The sequence below is a fragment of the Idiotropiscis lumnitzeri genome, chromosome 18 (genome assembly GCF_059441095.1).
Source record: "Idiotropiscis lumnitzeri isolate Australia: NSW breed Sydney's pygmy pipehorse chromosome 18, RoL_Ilum_1.0, whole genome shotgun sequence".
NCBI lineage: Eukaryota > Metazoa > Chordata > Actinopteri > Syngnathiformes > Syngnathidae > Idiotropiscis > Idiotropiscis lumnitzeri.
The window spans coordinates 13,291,023-13,307,513 of NC_142408.1; the positions used below are offsets into that span (position 1 = coordinate 13,291,023).

Genomic DNA, 16,491 nt, shown 5'->3' on the forward strand with positions numbered 1-16,491 from the left:
TTACCTCCTGAAGAGATTGAAGGGAGAAAAAAAAGCTGGAATTCTGAACTTTTGTTTGATGTTCATCTTTTGATCTGAAACTCAAATGTCATCAGTATACAACAACAAAAGAAAATTGACCTTGCAGTTCCAATGCTTTTGGAAGGGACTGGGGATTTGTTGTGATAAGCACGTTCCTCAATAAATTGTTGCAAATGGTCCTTCAATCCAGTATTTTAATTGAGTTAGTTCAACTCATCATTGTATGACACAAAACAAAGAAACCATCCTACACAATTTTATTACATACAAGTTTTGTGCAAAAAAATAAAATAATATAACTGACCATTCAAAGTAAAAATCCATGCTGTATGAGCCAAAGTGTCAAGTGACAACATAAGTGAAGGCACAGTCTGTGATTCTTTCAAAACTGGCAACAGGAAAATAAAATGTGCTATTTAAGACAGCGAAAAAACAAACTAATTTGACCAATTTGAAAGTGCATAATTTCTCTGCAGAGGAGAGGTACCTCCTGCATAAAGTAATGCTTTTCTATGTAATGATAAGTTTTCAGGCATTATAAACATCACAAAATTGAGTTTACCACCCGAGGGTTGACTGTGATTAAACCTTGAGTTAACAGCCGAACCACAGGTCAAGTAAATAATTTCAAGTAATTATTTTTATTTTTCATCCCAATGATTTGACTCTAGTGATGCATGATTTGACTCTTGTTAAAGAGTTGAACAACGCTCAAGATATGCTATATAGGTATGTGAGTGCGTGTATGTAATTTGTAAAAGATTTGTACTTTTAAAACCGAGTTTTTAAAACTGTGAAATGAGGCCAATTCCTTCAAGTAATTTCAGTGTCCACTAAAACGGGTCTGTATCTATGAAGAGATCGACAGCAAGCATCACAGTTTGGCTCTTGGAGTTTGTTCCAGCAGTGTCCTCATGTCAACAAGTGCGTTCTCCACCGCTTGAGCCAGATCAGCTGCATTTGTTTCTTTGCACCCGTTGAAAGATGATATGGCAAAATTGATGTGGTCATTCATGGGATTGTAGCAGATGCCATATCCGTTAGGTACAACAGGGCCAAAACACATGACGCAGTCAGTCTTGGACGGCACCTTGTGGGAAAAAATAATACATTGTTTCTGAAGCCCTAATATGCAAAATGCAGTGCACTTATTAACCCCTTGCTATTATGCAGTTCCCTATTCACAAATCTATCTATTCACGTTAATTTCCTGTGAAACCTATCCAACCTATAAGATAAGTAACAAACCCTGGCCACAAGTAAAGCAGTAATTGGTGTTAAGGATGTCTTGTGATGCAAGTGATACCTTACATTGCCCTATCTACCTTTTTATGATTGGGCCCAGCTTAGTTCAGCCTGGGTTGTTAGCAGAAGTTAAGGAATGTCTTTGCCATGCCATGTGTATGTTTTTGCTCCACACGGTTGCTATTATTAAAGACAGAGTGTGAAGTAAACTTAACCTACCGTATTTTTAGTAATAAATCGATTTTAAGAATACTCACATTAGTTTTTTTAACGCAAACGTCCTAGATCCATATTTAGATCGATAGCAACGTCCTAACAACGAAAATGCTTTTGTTCGGCAATCCTCTAACTGTTCAAATACCAGGATCCCTTCATTTAGATTTCGCTTTGTCCATCAATTTCTGTCTGGCTAATACACTTTCTATGTTGAGCTCTGCCATAGTTGTCTTTGTCAAATATATCAAATAAAAAATATTTTTTCATGGTTTATTATTTGTATTTGGTGTTCTTACTTTACTTGTGACATAAAAATATTTAACTTAGCATTTTCCGAACTTACTCCAGACTTGGTCTTTAAAAAGCTCAAGCACGTTATTGTTTGATAATGGTATTTTTACAGGTTACGAAGGCGAGAAACTAGTTCTCATTTTCATTTTTTTACAATCAAACCATATGTAGAACTTCAAGTGTACGATAAGTTTGACCTTATATTTAAGTGTTTTGTGATTATAGTTTGTGGCGTAGTCACATCATCAACATCAGTCAACATCAGTTATTAGTTTTTTTTTCTTAAGCTATTCATGGCTGAGCTAATTCTCTATATCTGCATGGGTTAATTAAAGATCAGTTAAATCTAGGAAGTAGCAATTAATTGTGCCTGGATCGTAATTATATTACATGTGAATATTATGGCATTGCAAAACGGAAAGCTGAATGTTTGCTTAAGACCTATCATCTTTCCCTTTGACATTTTAAATCGATATAACCTGACAAACAACCGGAACAGATAATGTATGGATGGATAACCTGACTAAATATACCTGACTTGTAGATAAACGGTAGTGTAAGGCTTTGGCGTAGGAGGGATCTTTGAAGACATCAGGAATTGAGATCTTTTCTTCAGCAGCCTGCATCTTCAGACCAAGTAGATGCCGGTCAATGGCTTGACCACTGATTGCCTGACAAAACAGTTGAAGTCCGTGTCAATTGATCGTAAATGCAGGTATACAAAACTAGAACTTTGAATTACTCAGCATTGATTTATGAGAAATTGCATTACCACTGCATACTTTGTGGCACTTCTTGGTTATCATATCTCTTCACACTGACCTTCCTCCAGAATAAGTCCATTCCACAACTTAAATGTCATCGCTCAAATGCCCCAAAATGATATTGCATATCTTGTACACAAACATCAATGATTATAAAGTAAGTTAGAGCAGGACCTCTCCCTCATCGATTTCACATTTGAGACTATGTAAGTAGTCCATTTCGAAAAACAAATACCTCAGTGCAGCTACAGTGCCAATTAAACGTCCTTAACTAATCCATAAACGCTGAAAGCAAATCATTTTCAACGGGAACTGAGAAGGCAACAAAATTACTTACTAGGGTTGTATATGCCCTGTGTGCTTTTACAGCTTTCTCCAAGAGCTCCACCTTCTCTGTGTTCTGCATGAGAGAGAAAGATGACAGTGTTCCAGCTTACATGCCCACAGCACGTTTAACAAGAGTACATCCGAAAACATGATTCAGTATTGTACACTGTGCTTCCTTAATTTCATTTGTATAGCACCTATATGAACAAGTGTTACCCAAGTGCTTTGATGACCGAAAGAGAGACATACTATAAGTAAAACATGATAAGATGAGGACGACCAAGCTCTTTTACCACGCCACCCAAACACAAAACAACCCGCCCCCCAAAAAATAATAAAAAAAAAAAAAACGGCCTCAACTGAGACCAGGAAGCCATTTGTGGGGTGGTAAAAATAGACAAATACTGTACATTTTAAAATACATAAAGGACTTTTTAAAAATGAATTTAACAAATAAATTTTTAAAATGTCACCAATGTATTGTATCACAGCCACTCAGGCAAGTCTTTCCAAAGTTGAGGTGCTCTGATGGATTGTGCTCTATCACATTTCGTTTTAATGTTGAATTTTAGATCAACCAGAAGCCCCTCACCCGAGGTTAGTCTGGTCTCTCTTACCCTTGGTGACCATATGAGGGGCATAAAGCCCATGACAACTTGGCTCTTAGGAACACTCGGACACACAAACTCCACCACCAGAATCAAGTGAAGGACGGCTCTTGGTAGAGTGCTTGGAACATAAGGTTGATGAATAAAGGTCAAAAGCATATCACACCTGTTTGTTTGGATCATCGAATGACTTTACAAATGCAGCCGAGGCACTCGAGGCTGATCTGATTGTATCAGTGCGACCAAATCTAAACATACGCAGGGAGGCACTTTCATATGTCGCACAACAATGCTGATACATTCTGCAGAGAGAAAACAAATGTAACAGAAGGTAAATGAAAACATACAGTATTACGAGAGCATGCCTGCAGTATGGAAATATTTTAATGTGAAAAGCCAAGACAGTGCAATGGCGACTTGCAATGAGTGCAAAATTAACATTTCGCTTGGCGGATGTGATAGAGAAGTGTTTAAAACGGTTAAGTTAATATCCCGTGATTTAAATATTTTACTTGGTTTAAACAAATGCTCCACTAACCATATGTCACGTCATGTTCAGATAGTTTTGTTAAAAGTATATGGACATAAATAAACAAATAAATAAGACAATTTGAATGTGCTGTTTTTTTCTCATCCAAGACTGGGACTTGTGTGCAAAAAAAAAAAATGTTTTGGGGACATCCCTATGGCCAATAGTCACTAAAAATGGAACATTTAATTTACAAAGCACTATCAGCTTCAATTGATCATTTTGAAAAACACAGCATAATGAATGCTTTTTCAGCAACTCTCAGTTACAAGCTGTAGCCTTTGTGCCAAAAAACCCCCAAAAAACTAGAAATTTTGGCATTTTTGTGGCATAGCATTTTTGGAAAGGCACAGAGAGGTGATACAAACAACGAAAAAAACATCCAACAGAAATATCTGTGAGTCAACGGCTTCAAAAACATTAATGGCAGTCAAGCTTTTCATGCACCTCACCTGTAGTAGGCCAGTTGTAATGCCACCTGTATAAATGCATCAGGGCTCATTTTGTGGGCTTTTGCAACATTTTTTCCGAAGTGGCTGAACACAATAACCCTCATATCCAAGTCATTAGCCATTCTGCAGTGAAAGCAACATGTGTCATTGATTTAAGTGAATCTCTGAGCAATCTAAAAATAATTTTTGATCATTAAATGGAAAAAGCAGTCCTCACGCGTTCATGCTCTGTTTAGCCACTTCAATGTCCTTCTTGATCTCAGGCGTGATGTTGAAGTGCAACTTTTTGGGCATAGGCAAAGGCATTGTGGGAGAGTTAACGATCTCTGGCTTCCTCCTGTTTTCACACATAATACAAATCAAAGAGCCTAATTCACTAAGATCTCAAATTGCTGGCTCGAAATTGGGTGTTTACTCTCACAAATTGTGAGCAGTGGAGGAGACCGAAGTATTTGAAAGGAGGGTTTTGCACTTTTTGTCCATATGTTTTCACCAGGGATAGTACCATAAGCGTACGATGATGTTTGAATATCTACTGTAATTTGTTGTGCTGGTGGAAGACAAATATATTTATTTATTACCGTATTTTCCAGACCATAAGCCGCTACTTTTTTCCTAGATTTTGAACCATGTGGCTAATACAACGGTGCGACTTTTCTGTGGCTCTTTCTTTCAGCAGTAGGGGGCGCTCTATAGTTCAGAAAATACGCTAAATAAATCTCCATTTTTTTTTCTCTCTTGGGTCTGTTCGGTTTGACGAGCAAAGTTGTTGCCGCGTTAAAAGGCACTGTCTGTTTATGTACCTTTATGTACATTCACAGTACAAAATTGTTCTGAACATACAGTAAACTAATTTTTTTCAACATAGAAAACTACGGCTTATAGTCTGGTGCAGTTTGTATATCGTGTTTTTGTTTGTTTTTTCCTGAAGAGAGAGTTGCTGCGGGTTATATACAGGTGCACTTTATATTCCGGAAAATACAGTAATTGTTAAACCACTCGCATTATTTTTGGGAAGCATGCAACTGCAGAAAACCCATATTTGGTTTGATTAATTGCCCCAAAAGGTGTGGGAATAGGCTGTATTACATCCTGCATAATATTGTGTTTAAAACATGGGAGAGGCCACCACCAATTTATTGCCATAGTATACTGAAACGACCGAGTCACAAGGAAATGCAAAGTTGATGCAATTTTGTCATAGGCAATATGGCATGACTGCTTGTGACTGGCTCCAAATCAGCTCTAAAATGGCACTGATGAATTTGCACCTGCTTCTTCGATGTGGTATTTACAGATGCAAAATCAGACATCACAATTCAGCTCCAGTTTGATAAATCAGATTACGAGTGCTAAATTCATCTATTTGCATATTCTCCTACAACTGTATGTATGAAATGAACTGTATGGCAATCTTGGGTCAGTCAGCGTTCACAACTTTGCATGAGGAAACAAGTTTCTTCCTGTTTTTGCACAAATCAGGCCCATCGTGTTTTCAGTGGGGATCAAGCTGACTGCAAAGCATACAACGCATAGCCGTTTTACGATTTACCTTGCCGATGTAATGATAGACATCTACTTACGTATATTCCACAACATGGTCAATCAGGGCTACAATGGGTGGGCCCTCTGCTGGGGCATGCTCATAGTTGGCTCCACATGTCCCATCTTCCCCAATAATAAACTGAAAACAAAAAAGTTCTTCTTTACAATTTACATGATCTAAAAGCACATCATGTTGAACACACTTCCATTCAGGAAACCGGTACTAGACTGAAGGCTCAGTTGTAGAGTTGCATGTCACCTGCAGTGTTTTGTCAAACCAGCGGTTGCCGCTGTTCCATAAACTCCCTCCTCCATGCAACATTTGCACGGCCGCACAGCTGCGATAAGCATCCTCTGGCACTTGAGGCATCGGCCCATCCAAACATAGCGTGAATATACTCCTCTGAATAGCCGACACGGATTCTTTGTTGGTCCGATCTAAATAAAACATTTTTGAAGTCAAACTTTAAGGAAACCAGGTGGAAGACATGACATAATGTAATTTCAATCATCTAATATCTCTCACGTTTGGCTGAGATGAAGAGCCACTATATTACTACTGAACAGTTAAGGCCTCTCAAGTGCATTGTATTACCCTTGATGAGGTCAACATAAGCCTTGCCCCAGGTGTCACGATGTTGGGTGGTGAGGATGCCCACAGGCTCTGTGCTGGGCTTTTGGGAGGAGCTGCAGATGCGCTCGAGCTGAACACAGAGCTGTTCAGCTGTCAGGGGCGTCCCATCACCATTGTACACATCAAGCACGAAGAACTAAATTCAAAACGAGAGAAAGAAATACCTGGTTAAAGTATCTAAATACCAAACAGCCCTAAACCAAAAACCCAACAATATTAACACGTTCACATACTCAACGTAGTTTACACATTTACACACGGAATCGCTCATTCTGCTGTTACAAAATTAGTCGGTTCGGATTGATATTGACCTAATTTGGCTACGTGTAAGTGGGTACTCAATATGATGCTGTAAAGTTCCACCATAAAAAAAATCTCAATTGTGTATTTCAACTAAGTTGCACCCTTAAAATGTATACCGTTCAACATATGCTCGTTGATAAGGATGCACATTATGTCAATCAAGTTTAGAGTTATGTCATGCCGAACACACAGCAATAATTGACACTGGTAAAATAATATAATCAAAAGTGATCATGTGCAGTCACGTCACCTTATTGCCTGAATACTGACATAACCAAATCCGAAACGCGGAGCAACCAGAGCACTGGAAAGATTTAAAACAAATTGACCGTCCTCATCTAACATTTGTGGATTCATACAATTAACTTTACAGTAGAGCAAAAGTAGTAGGCTATATTTTGGTAGACATCCGTCATCCGATATCGCCAATATGAGTCAAGAGCCCACTCGGTCAAGTTGACAGTAAATCATATTTGTGCTCCTCACCTGAAAATTATGGACGACGGTGATGTGTTTAGGGGGCCTAGAGCTTTTTGCATGGTTCACCACAGCATCCCTCTTCACACCAGGGATACGGCAGGACGATAGCACTTCATAGTACTGATTCATACACAGTGGCTTCCCTCCGAGGTACTCCACCGGTATGGTCTCACTGCAGTAGCACAACATCTCTTGTTGATTTGAACAACAGCGACACAGCATTTATACCTATGGATCTACAAGGCTTGGCAGACTCATATATTAACAAACAAATTAAAACAAGGGCAAGTCACATTTAATAATTTAAACACCTTGACCCATTTGTTTTGCTGAAATAACTGTAACCCGAATTTGGTAGTGGTTTTACATAGTTTAGCATTTAAGCAATGTAATTTTTACTTGCTGTTGCTTAAATTGTCATCCTTTTTGTCTATATAACAATGTGAATTAGTTGAAGGGATTTAGTCATAATACAAAACTACAATCATATTTGGTACATCGTAAAACAATACTCCATTATATGTGCTCACTTGTCAATCATTGTCTTGAAATCCAAAACACCTGCAATCAGTTTGGCAGCAAACCTGTCGACCGAAAATAAATAAATTGTTCAGACAACGGATGGATGGAGTTACAGATAACCTATGTATTCCACAGGACATCTTGTACATATTTTTCATGCATTAAACATTGAAATATCCATGTAGTTGCTCTCAATTACAGCGTATGTCCCGAAAAAAAAAGTTTACATTATACCTTTTTTTGGCTCAAACAGTTTTAAATAGTCAAAATGTAAACATGTACTTGCATAATAACATTGCGACAAGGGGTTAGTTGAATGGACAACGCTGAATACATGTTTAAGCAAATTATTAATTTTTTAGATGAGTCCGATTCATCCATTTTATAATCATTTATTTCAGTTACATAGCTTAGGTAGTACTAGAGAAACACTCTTTAACAATAGCTCGTGTCTAAGCTCGGGCAACTGGCAAGCCGCATGTGACACGGCATGCAACGCTGCACTACCCTGCCCTCCCACAGCCCATGGAGAAATGAAGAAGATTTGACCAAAAGAATCATAGCTTCCAGTCAGGAGTGGAGACATCTATTTTGTCCCTTTCTACATCGTTCAGTCTAAATCCAACCGCTACAAAGATGGCGGCCCCACACTGTGTCGGTTCTACTTGAGATTTCTTCATCTCCTGTGCTGGGGGCTCTTGCAACAATAAAACTGCATCACACTACGAATAGATTAAACTCACACTAGCCAATCATATCCCTCATTATACAATGGCTAGCACAAGTCGGTTTTAATGGTTTAAGAACAGTGTGATCACCTTATTTGTCCCTGCTTATCACTGAAGTTCATTCGAGGCAAAACCAACCCAGGACTTGAATGGATCACCACCGGCAAACGGTAGTCAAGATAAGCGACCTGCACCCACCATTCTGACAACTAGAAAGACACAGTGAAACACCTGAAATTGCATGGACCAAGAAAATCCCTTAATAAAAGTTCATTAAACAAATAATAATACAACAGCATTATAATGGCAACACAAGAGTTACATTTTTTTTTGTTTGTTTTGTTTTGGGGTTTTTTTGGACAAGCTCACCCAATTCTCTGTGTTTTGCGCTCTCTTCTCCAGGCCTCTCTGCAATGTTTCGCCAACCCCTCCAGGTTTCTGAAAGTCAGCCACTAGTTCCTTTGTGTGCATCAGCTCATCCACCTCTACGATGGGCTCCAGAGCTGTGATGTAGTGCTCAAATGTCTGCTGCAGAGGGGGAATAGGCAGACTGGGCAACCCCTTCTGGTGTGTCAAGTATCTCCCAGTGATCCGGGTTGCTGAAACTGGCTTTACCAAATGGCAGGGTTTGACCAGGCCACCGGGTTTCAACATCCCCACCTTTACCTGGAAGATGAAATAAGACCAGTAAAAATTCAAATAGTTGTTCTGATTTGTCACATCAATTTTGGTGCATCCACTTCCATTCCCATAGACAAATACAAATATAAATGTTAGATAAAAAATGTGGACAAGGCCAACATTGTATGTCATGGCCTATTTTTAAGACCGGCACATCTGCAAAATGATCACGTGCATAACACACTGAAACATTTCTTTGGATATGTTCGTAGCTATAAAAATACTATTCTTGGTCATTGTCTTCCGGAGACATACCTGGCAAACTGAGTTTATGTTCTATCGTCAATAAAAAAAGATCACATGTGCAGCAAGGTGGTGCATGTGGTAAGCATGTCTTAAGTTTACAAGTTTTCATTGAACTTGTGTTGGTTTTCTTTACAACACATTGCCCTGAGGTGTGAATGAGTGTAAATTGATGCATTTCTACATGTGTCCTGTAACTGATGATCAGTCCAGAGCAGAGGTGGGCTTTATGATTGGTGGGCCACAATGAGTTCTAAAATTTGACAGAGGGGCCGAACCAGGAGCAGATGGATGAAGTGTTTTGGTAACGTCACCTCATCGGAGAAAAAAAATCCATTTAATTTTAAATAAAAATGAACAAAAGCATTACAACAAAATATCTGTATTTGACACACCACAGTATTTAGAAAGTAAAACATTACCAAGGTTTATTCATTTAATTTTTTTTGCAGTTTGGCGGGCCGGGTGAAAACATTTAACGGGCTGCATGGTGCCCCCGGGCCGTAGTTTGCCCACCCATGGACTAGAGTATTCTGAAGTAAGTAAGCTGGTATAATTGACTGAAATGGATGGATGTTTGAGACTGCAAAACTCACCTTAATTGATCCAAATAGTTGAATAAACCAAGATCTAAAATGTCTTATTTTGCATATATTTTTAAGTATACTCAACATATAATCAGGTAACATAGATACGCCCATAACGTTTCATTACTAATGATTCAAATTAATAGGGAAAGGTACAATGATTGCTTTTTTGGGGCAAATCAGGTGTTTTTGTGTCTCTTTGAAGTACAGTACTCAACTGTAAAGGGCAAGCTGCACTTACAAACAAAGAAGGGTGACGAAAAAACGTTGACTGTATTACGTCAATAAGAAAAATAACGCAACGTTTTTTTGTCTCTTTGGTTTTATATAAATATTAACTTCCTGATATTAGTATTTCGACAATTATTATGTGTAAGGATTGAACAACAAAGACTGACGAGTCTAGCAGAAAGACAGCGTTGTGCCACCAGAGTGGATCGCGAAACAAGCTTCAGTGGATGTTATCATCGATATAACTTTAGTCTTCTGCATTCGGCTCAGTTTGAAAGCGTTTTAAATCTAAATTTTGAGTTAGCAAGACGCAAACACACGAGAAAACATTGCCTCTTATTGTTTCAACTCATACGTTAGCTATGCATACTTTTGAAATTGCAAAGCAACAAAATCACGAATAACCTTTTACCCAGTTGGCGTGGGTTGATCCATAATGCAGCTAGCCAACGACATTACAAAAGGTCTTTGCAAATATTGCTGGGACAACTACTAAATGAACAAACACGACATCGACACACGACTCCAGATATGTTATTTATGCCACAAAAGATATGATCAAACAGTTATGATCATTAAATGATGTGCAACATGATAAAACTCAACAATAGTTCAATTTCTTACCATTCTGCTGCAAATGCCCCACATTCTGAGGCTTAGATACGCCCACAGAGTAACAAATTAAAGACAGTGCCCAAAGTCCAACAGAAAGATTCTATTCAGGAAAATATTATCTTTACGTTGCGTCCACCAATAATATTATACAGGGCAAACTCTTAACACGCCACGGGAGCTGCACGGGACGGATGTCGAACCAAATACAGAACACGACTAGGAAGTCACAAATGTATGGGAAATATAATGATCAATGTGAATTCTGATTAAAAAAAATAAATATAAATGAAAAAAAAAAAAGGTTCGAGGTACAAAAGTACCGGAAATTGCTGTTTCCAAGCACTTCCGGGATAGATATGTCTCAGTAACAAGTACAGTACGACTGTTTTTATTTTTTTTAAGAGTTTATAATTGATAAACACGACAATTAATGTAAAAATCGTCACGTGTACGTGTATGTTCAAAAATATGCACGGTAGTTATATAAAATCAGCATTGGTCGAAATGTTAGGTTTTTATACATAGCCAACAACGATGGCGGTAGTGAGTCATCTCGCCAGTATTTGTCCCACTTGTAATCCACGAAGAAGACTGACTGCCTCGACATGGCGGAATCAGAGCAGCAGTCAGGTAAAACTCAGCTGGATGTTGGTTGTCAGCATCTATGAACTTTGTTTCTCTTCTGCTCGTGTATCTCGAACATTTATGAAGACTTGAATATATACAGCTCATTCACATTGCACGTTATCATGCAACCGTGAAGTCGTTGTATAAATATGACAATCACAAGTCTTGGGGAGTCCACAAACAGCTTTTTTCTCTCGCTCTCTTTCGTTATGCACGTTTAAATAAGTACCATTGATTTTAAGTGGAACCTTGCATTGCTTAAACGTGGTTTTTCGTATGTCACCGGATACAATCTGTTATAAAAATAAGCTTTACTTAGTAGTCATCTTTGAATTATGGTGATATAGTTCAGTATTTTTAATCATAATTTAATTCTGTTGCAATGCATTCTTTTGAGTATCTCGAGAAAATCCATGCAAACACAGGGAGAACATGCAAACTTCAAACTTAAAGGTCAGTGCTGAGTTCAAACCCAGAATCTCAGTGAGGCAGAGGTCTTTGCCTCAATTGAAATGTTTGTCCGACTGTGTTTCACCATCCTCACCACCATAGATCATTGTCCCACAGTTAATAGAAAATTCAAAATTACAGCACCAATAGTCAGTCTATTCACAGTACATATTTTTAGATCGTAATTAGATAATTATGTTAGGGCTGCACGGTAGGCAACTGTTTAGCATGATGGCCTCATAGTGCAGTGGTCGTGGGATCGATCCCAGCTCTGACCTTCCTGTGTGAAGTTTACATGTTCTCCCTGTGCCTGCATGGGTTTTCTCTGGGTACTCCGGTTTCCTCCCATATTCCCAAAAATATTCATGGTAGGTTGAGTGAACACTCTAAATTGTCCCTAGGTCCATTTGTGAGCGTTGATGGTTGTTCATCTTTGTTTTCCCTGCAATTGGCTGGCATCCAGTTCAGGCCGTACTACTGGGATAGGCTCCAGCACCCCCGCGATTCTTGGGAAGAGAAGCGGAACAGATAATGGATGGATGGATTATTGTGCGAGCAGACAACTGACAACATTACAACTTTACTGCACATTTCAATGTGACTTAATCTTTTTGTAGGAGCAATTTCGGAGGATGAAGCACTCGAGGTTACGACGCCCTTCATGGTACCCAAGAAAGAGATTAGCATGGTGCCCGACATGGGCAAGTGGAAGCGGTCTAAGGTGAATGTCCTGTTGGTAGACAGCATTTCCGGTATAACGGCTCATCTAATGCATTTAAATAAAATTGCATTGTATTTTATTACAGGAGAGCTTGGATTTGTTTACCTGTCCCGTGTAGACAAATCACACTAGCGAAGTGCACACGGGTTTTTCCATTGATATAATTCAATTAGTCAAAACCTTTTAATTAGCTAACCAGAAAATAACAACCCATTGAGACAGAGGTGTCAAATTCAAAGGCAACGTGGCCAAGAAGGTGGAGCATAATTCACGTAATGGCAAAAATAATACAATCTTTACGTAAAAGAACAAAGTATGCATATAAATAAACTTAAAATAAGTCAATATGATTACAAACAGAAAACTGTCGATAGATTACCATCCACCCAGAATGGGGAGCAGTAAATACGAACCAAACGTACCTAATGCAAGCACAACAAAACAACAGCTGTCAAGCATATCACAGCACCATGAAGAAGATTTAAAAAGTCATTTTGCAAAAAAAAAAAAGTAGTACACGTCAGAACAGGAGCATCTGGTATCTAGAATTTCATTCATTACAAATTCAACCCCACTCAAGCATCAGTCCCTTTCACACACGACAGTCACCCAGGCAAAAAACTTGAAAATGCTTGCCAAGGTGGTCAGTGTGAAAAAGGCTATTGATGTAATTTTTTGCCAATGGATTTTCTATCATAATTATGGACATTTGCTGATTTTTATCCTTATTACAGGCTTACGCTGACTACATGGGATTCATTCTGACTCTGAATGAAAGCGTCAAGGGAAAGAAGCTGACATGTGACTATAAAGTGTCTGTGGTATGCAGTCTTTTTTTAAACCAGTGAAATGGTTTCATGGTGTTCAAATATAATTTTCTGTTTTGGGTATTATGGTTTGGTTATATTATTTGTGTTTTACAAGACTAACATCTAAACGTAATGTCTAACTAAGATGTGTTTTTTAATTGGTGGACTTGTCTTTTTACAATAGTCATTGTTGTCTTTTTGTATGACAGACGGTGGAGAAGTTACTCGATCTTTTGGGGACTCTGGACCGATGGATAAATGAGACCCCTCCTGTTGACCAGCCATCCCGCTTTGGTAATAAAGCATTCAGAACCTGGTTTGCTCAATTAGACAAGGTTAGTCGGCATACTCACATAAAACACTCACACATATTGCACGCCTTCTTATATGGGGTTCCATACTATTTCTCTGAAAAATGTCACTTGTCAATGCTCCACAGAGGAAGATCAGAATAAATAAATGTAAATAAATAATTAGGTACTCTTAATTACAAATGTATTAATTTGGGACGCGATGAATAAGAAGACGAGGAGACGAATGCGAGTCGTGTCTCTTTAACCCCCCCAAAAAGAAATGACAGTTTTCACAGCCGGCAGCCAGCGAGTCCATTTGAACAGTCACTTTCTTTGTAGCCAAAACCATGTATAAATCCTGCTCCCCCCTTAAAAGTACAAGTCCCTGATGAATTCCCTCGTGGGTCACCACAATGTCTATATTTGAAGTTATTGTTATATTTTTACAAAATTATAAATCCATTTTTCACCAAACATTTAACTTATTCCCCGCTGTCCAACCGTTTACTGCGACAGATGAATATAACTAAATTTTTCAAAGTGTTGACGTGGAAGTGGGTCTCGGGTGTCTGCGTCTGTAGTGACAAACATATGCCAGCTGACGAGAGCGTTGCCTAACTTTGAATCTGGGATCCAGCGCCGCTTTTATTATCAAGGTAAAGATTAGGGGTTGAATCTCAACTTGTCATGTCAAATATGCAGGATAGCAATGCTGAGATGTTGGAAATCGGACACGTTTGGTTTGTTTGACAGAGTTTTTGGTGGGTGTAGTTTGGAAGAGTGTGTTGCGATCATGTTTAAAGGTGATGTATTTCATGGAATGAGTGACAAACGGCATGTAAAAATAAGCCAATGTTCAACTTGAGTGAGTCAGCGTCTCTCTCAGTGCATTGTCCAAAAATAGATTATTTTACCGTCAAAAACCCGTTCTCAATGTTTTTGTTTCATAGTTTGGGATTTCACTAAGGCGGCACGGTGGTTGACTGCTTAGCACGTTGGCCTCAAAGAGGTCATGGGTTCGATTCCGGCTCTGGGCTTCCTGTGTGGAGTTTGCAGGTTCTCCCCGTGCCTGCATGGGTTTTCTCCGGGTACTCCGGTTTCCACCCACAATCCAAAAACATGCATGGCAGGTTGATGGAACACGCAACACGATTGTATGAGTGTGACCGTGGATGGTTGTTCGTCTTTGTGCCCTGGTATTGGCTGGCAACCAGTTCAGGGTGTCCCCCGCCTACTGCCTGAAGATCGCTGGGGTAGGCTCCAGCACACCCTGCGAACATTGTGAGGAGAAGCGGTACAGATAATGGATGGATGAATGGGATTTCACAAAAGAAAAAAAAATATTACCATCACAGTCACTGTTCTGCTTGACATGATTCCTTCAAATCTAAACAAAACACATTTTATTTCTGGTGAAAGAAGAGAATTTACGCTTTGTTATGTTGGGCTCTATTGTGATTGTGTTTGGGTAGGTTCTATTGTCATACAACACAAAATTCTGTGGGTTTGGAAAGACCAGTCAGAAAACAAAAATAGCTTGCAGTATGGGGAAATCTGATTTAAAAAAAAAAAAAGGCTGGCATTGAATGCGTCAACAAATCTGTGCTTTATTTGTATGTTAATTCAATTAATTGGCATTTAGTATTCAATGAGGATATATCAGATAAATCTGAGATGAGGATGTGTAGTAATTTCATACATGCAGTTTTTTTGTGTGAATTGTGTGAATGTGAAATGTTCAAACGCCACGTTGCTCAACACAGACCCCACTCAGGTTGAGCAGTTGCTCAGTATCCTTTGTAGATACTCACAAGTAATGTTGCTGTTGACAGGAAGCAGAAGTCTTGGTGTCAGCAGTGCTACCTGCTGACAAACAAGCTGCAGCTCCAGAGATAGCGCTCTACTTGAAAGAGTCCGTGGGGAATTCCACCAGGATAGACTATGGAACAGGTATTAAACATTTTTTTGTTTTGTTTTTTTGCATTGCTCTGCAAAAACAAAAGCCACTGATTTGCACAAACTATGGGACTGAACTGTACTATGATTATGCTCACGTTTGTTGTATGTATGCTGTTACAATGGTATAATGTAGGGCTGCCACGATTAGTCGACTAGTCTCGACAACGTTGTTTAATTTAATAGTCGTCGAATCGTTTGTGTGTGTGCGTGTGCGTGCGTGCGCCCAATATCACATTAAAGCATGAAAAGTTTGACGTCTGGATGATGATAAGCGGGCCATCAAATTAACTATTAACAACTAATCAATTTTAACTGCGATTAAATTAATATACAAAGTCCCCCCCCCTTCTAAAAACAAACAAAATCACAGTAAAAATCCAACAGCAGCATGCTCTCTCACACACACACACACGCACAGTAACGAAGGTTGCAGAACAATCGTGATAAGTAAAATGTACAGTAAGACAGTTTCAGAAGAGAAAAAAAATGATGCATCACCTCATACACAAACACCTCGTCTGATTTTTGGACGCTCCTCCGAAATGGCTACGTGGCATTGATGTGTTCAAACCATTAATTGATATGAACTGTTTTTTTTTCTTTTCAACTG

The 16,491-nt window shown here is 38.9% G+C and overlaps 2 protein-coding genes across 3 annotated transcripts in view; one reads left to right on the forward strand and one right to left on the reverse strand.

Moving 5' to 3' along the window:
* Positions 1-185: 185 nt before the first annotated feature.
* crata (carnitine O-acetyltransferase a) lies at positions 186-11,376 on the reverse strand. Its single transcript, XM_088281401.1, has 14 exons — positions 11,032-11,376; positions 9,035-9,331; positions 8,756-8,874; positions 7,946-7,999; positions 7,422-7,587; positions 6,594-6,768; positions 6,258-6,436; positions 6,037-6,137; positions 4,671-4,790; positions 4,454-4,576; positions 3,639-3,774; positions 2,875-2,937; positions 2,307-2,444; positions 186-1,111 (listed from the first exon to the last, which is right to left on the reverse strand). Exons 1-14 carry the CDS (start codon positions 11,053-11,055, stop codon positions 896-898), a joined length of 1,911 nt encoding a protein of 636 aa, XP_088137527.1. The 5' UTR covers positions 11,056-11,376; the 3' UTR covers positions 186-895.
* Positions 11,377-11,518: 142 nt separating this feature from the next.
* ptpa (protein phosphatase 2 phosphatase activator) overlaps positions 11,519-16,491 on the forward strand; it is a 29,428-nt gene continuing 24,455 nt past the window's right edge. For both annotated transcript variants that reach the window (XM_088281402.1, XM_088281403.1), the window contains exons 1-5: positions 11,519-11,652; positions 12,717-12,820; positions 13,555-13,641; positions 13,839-13,964; positions 15,755-15,872. In XM_088281402.1, coding sequence (XP_088137528.1) covers positions 11,628-11,652; positions 12,717-12,820; positions 13,555-13,641; positions 13,839-13,964; positions 15,755-15,872 — 460 coding nt within the window. In that variant the 5' untranslated portion in view covers positions 11,519-11,627. The remainder of the gene's footprint in view (positions 11,653-12,716; positions 12,821-13,554; positions 13,642-13,838; positions 13,965-15,754; positions 15,873-16,491) is intronic.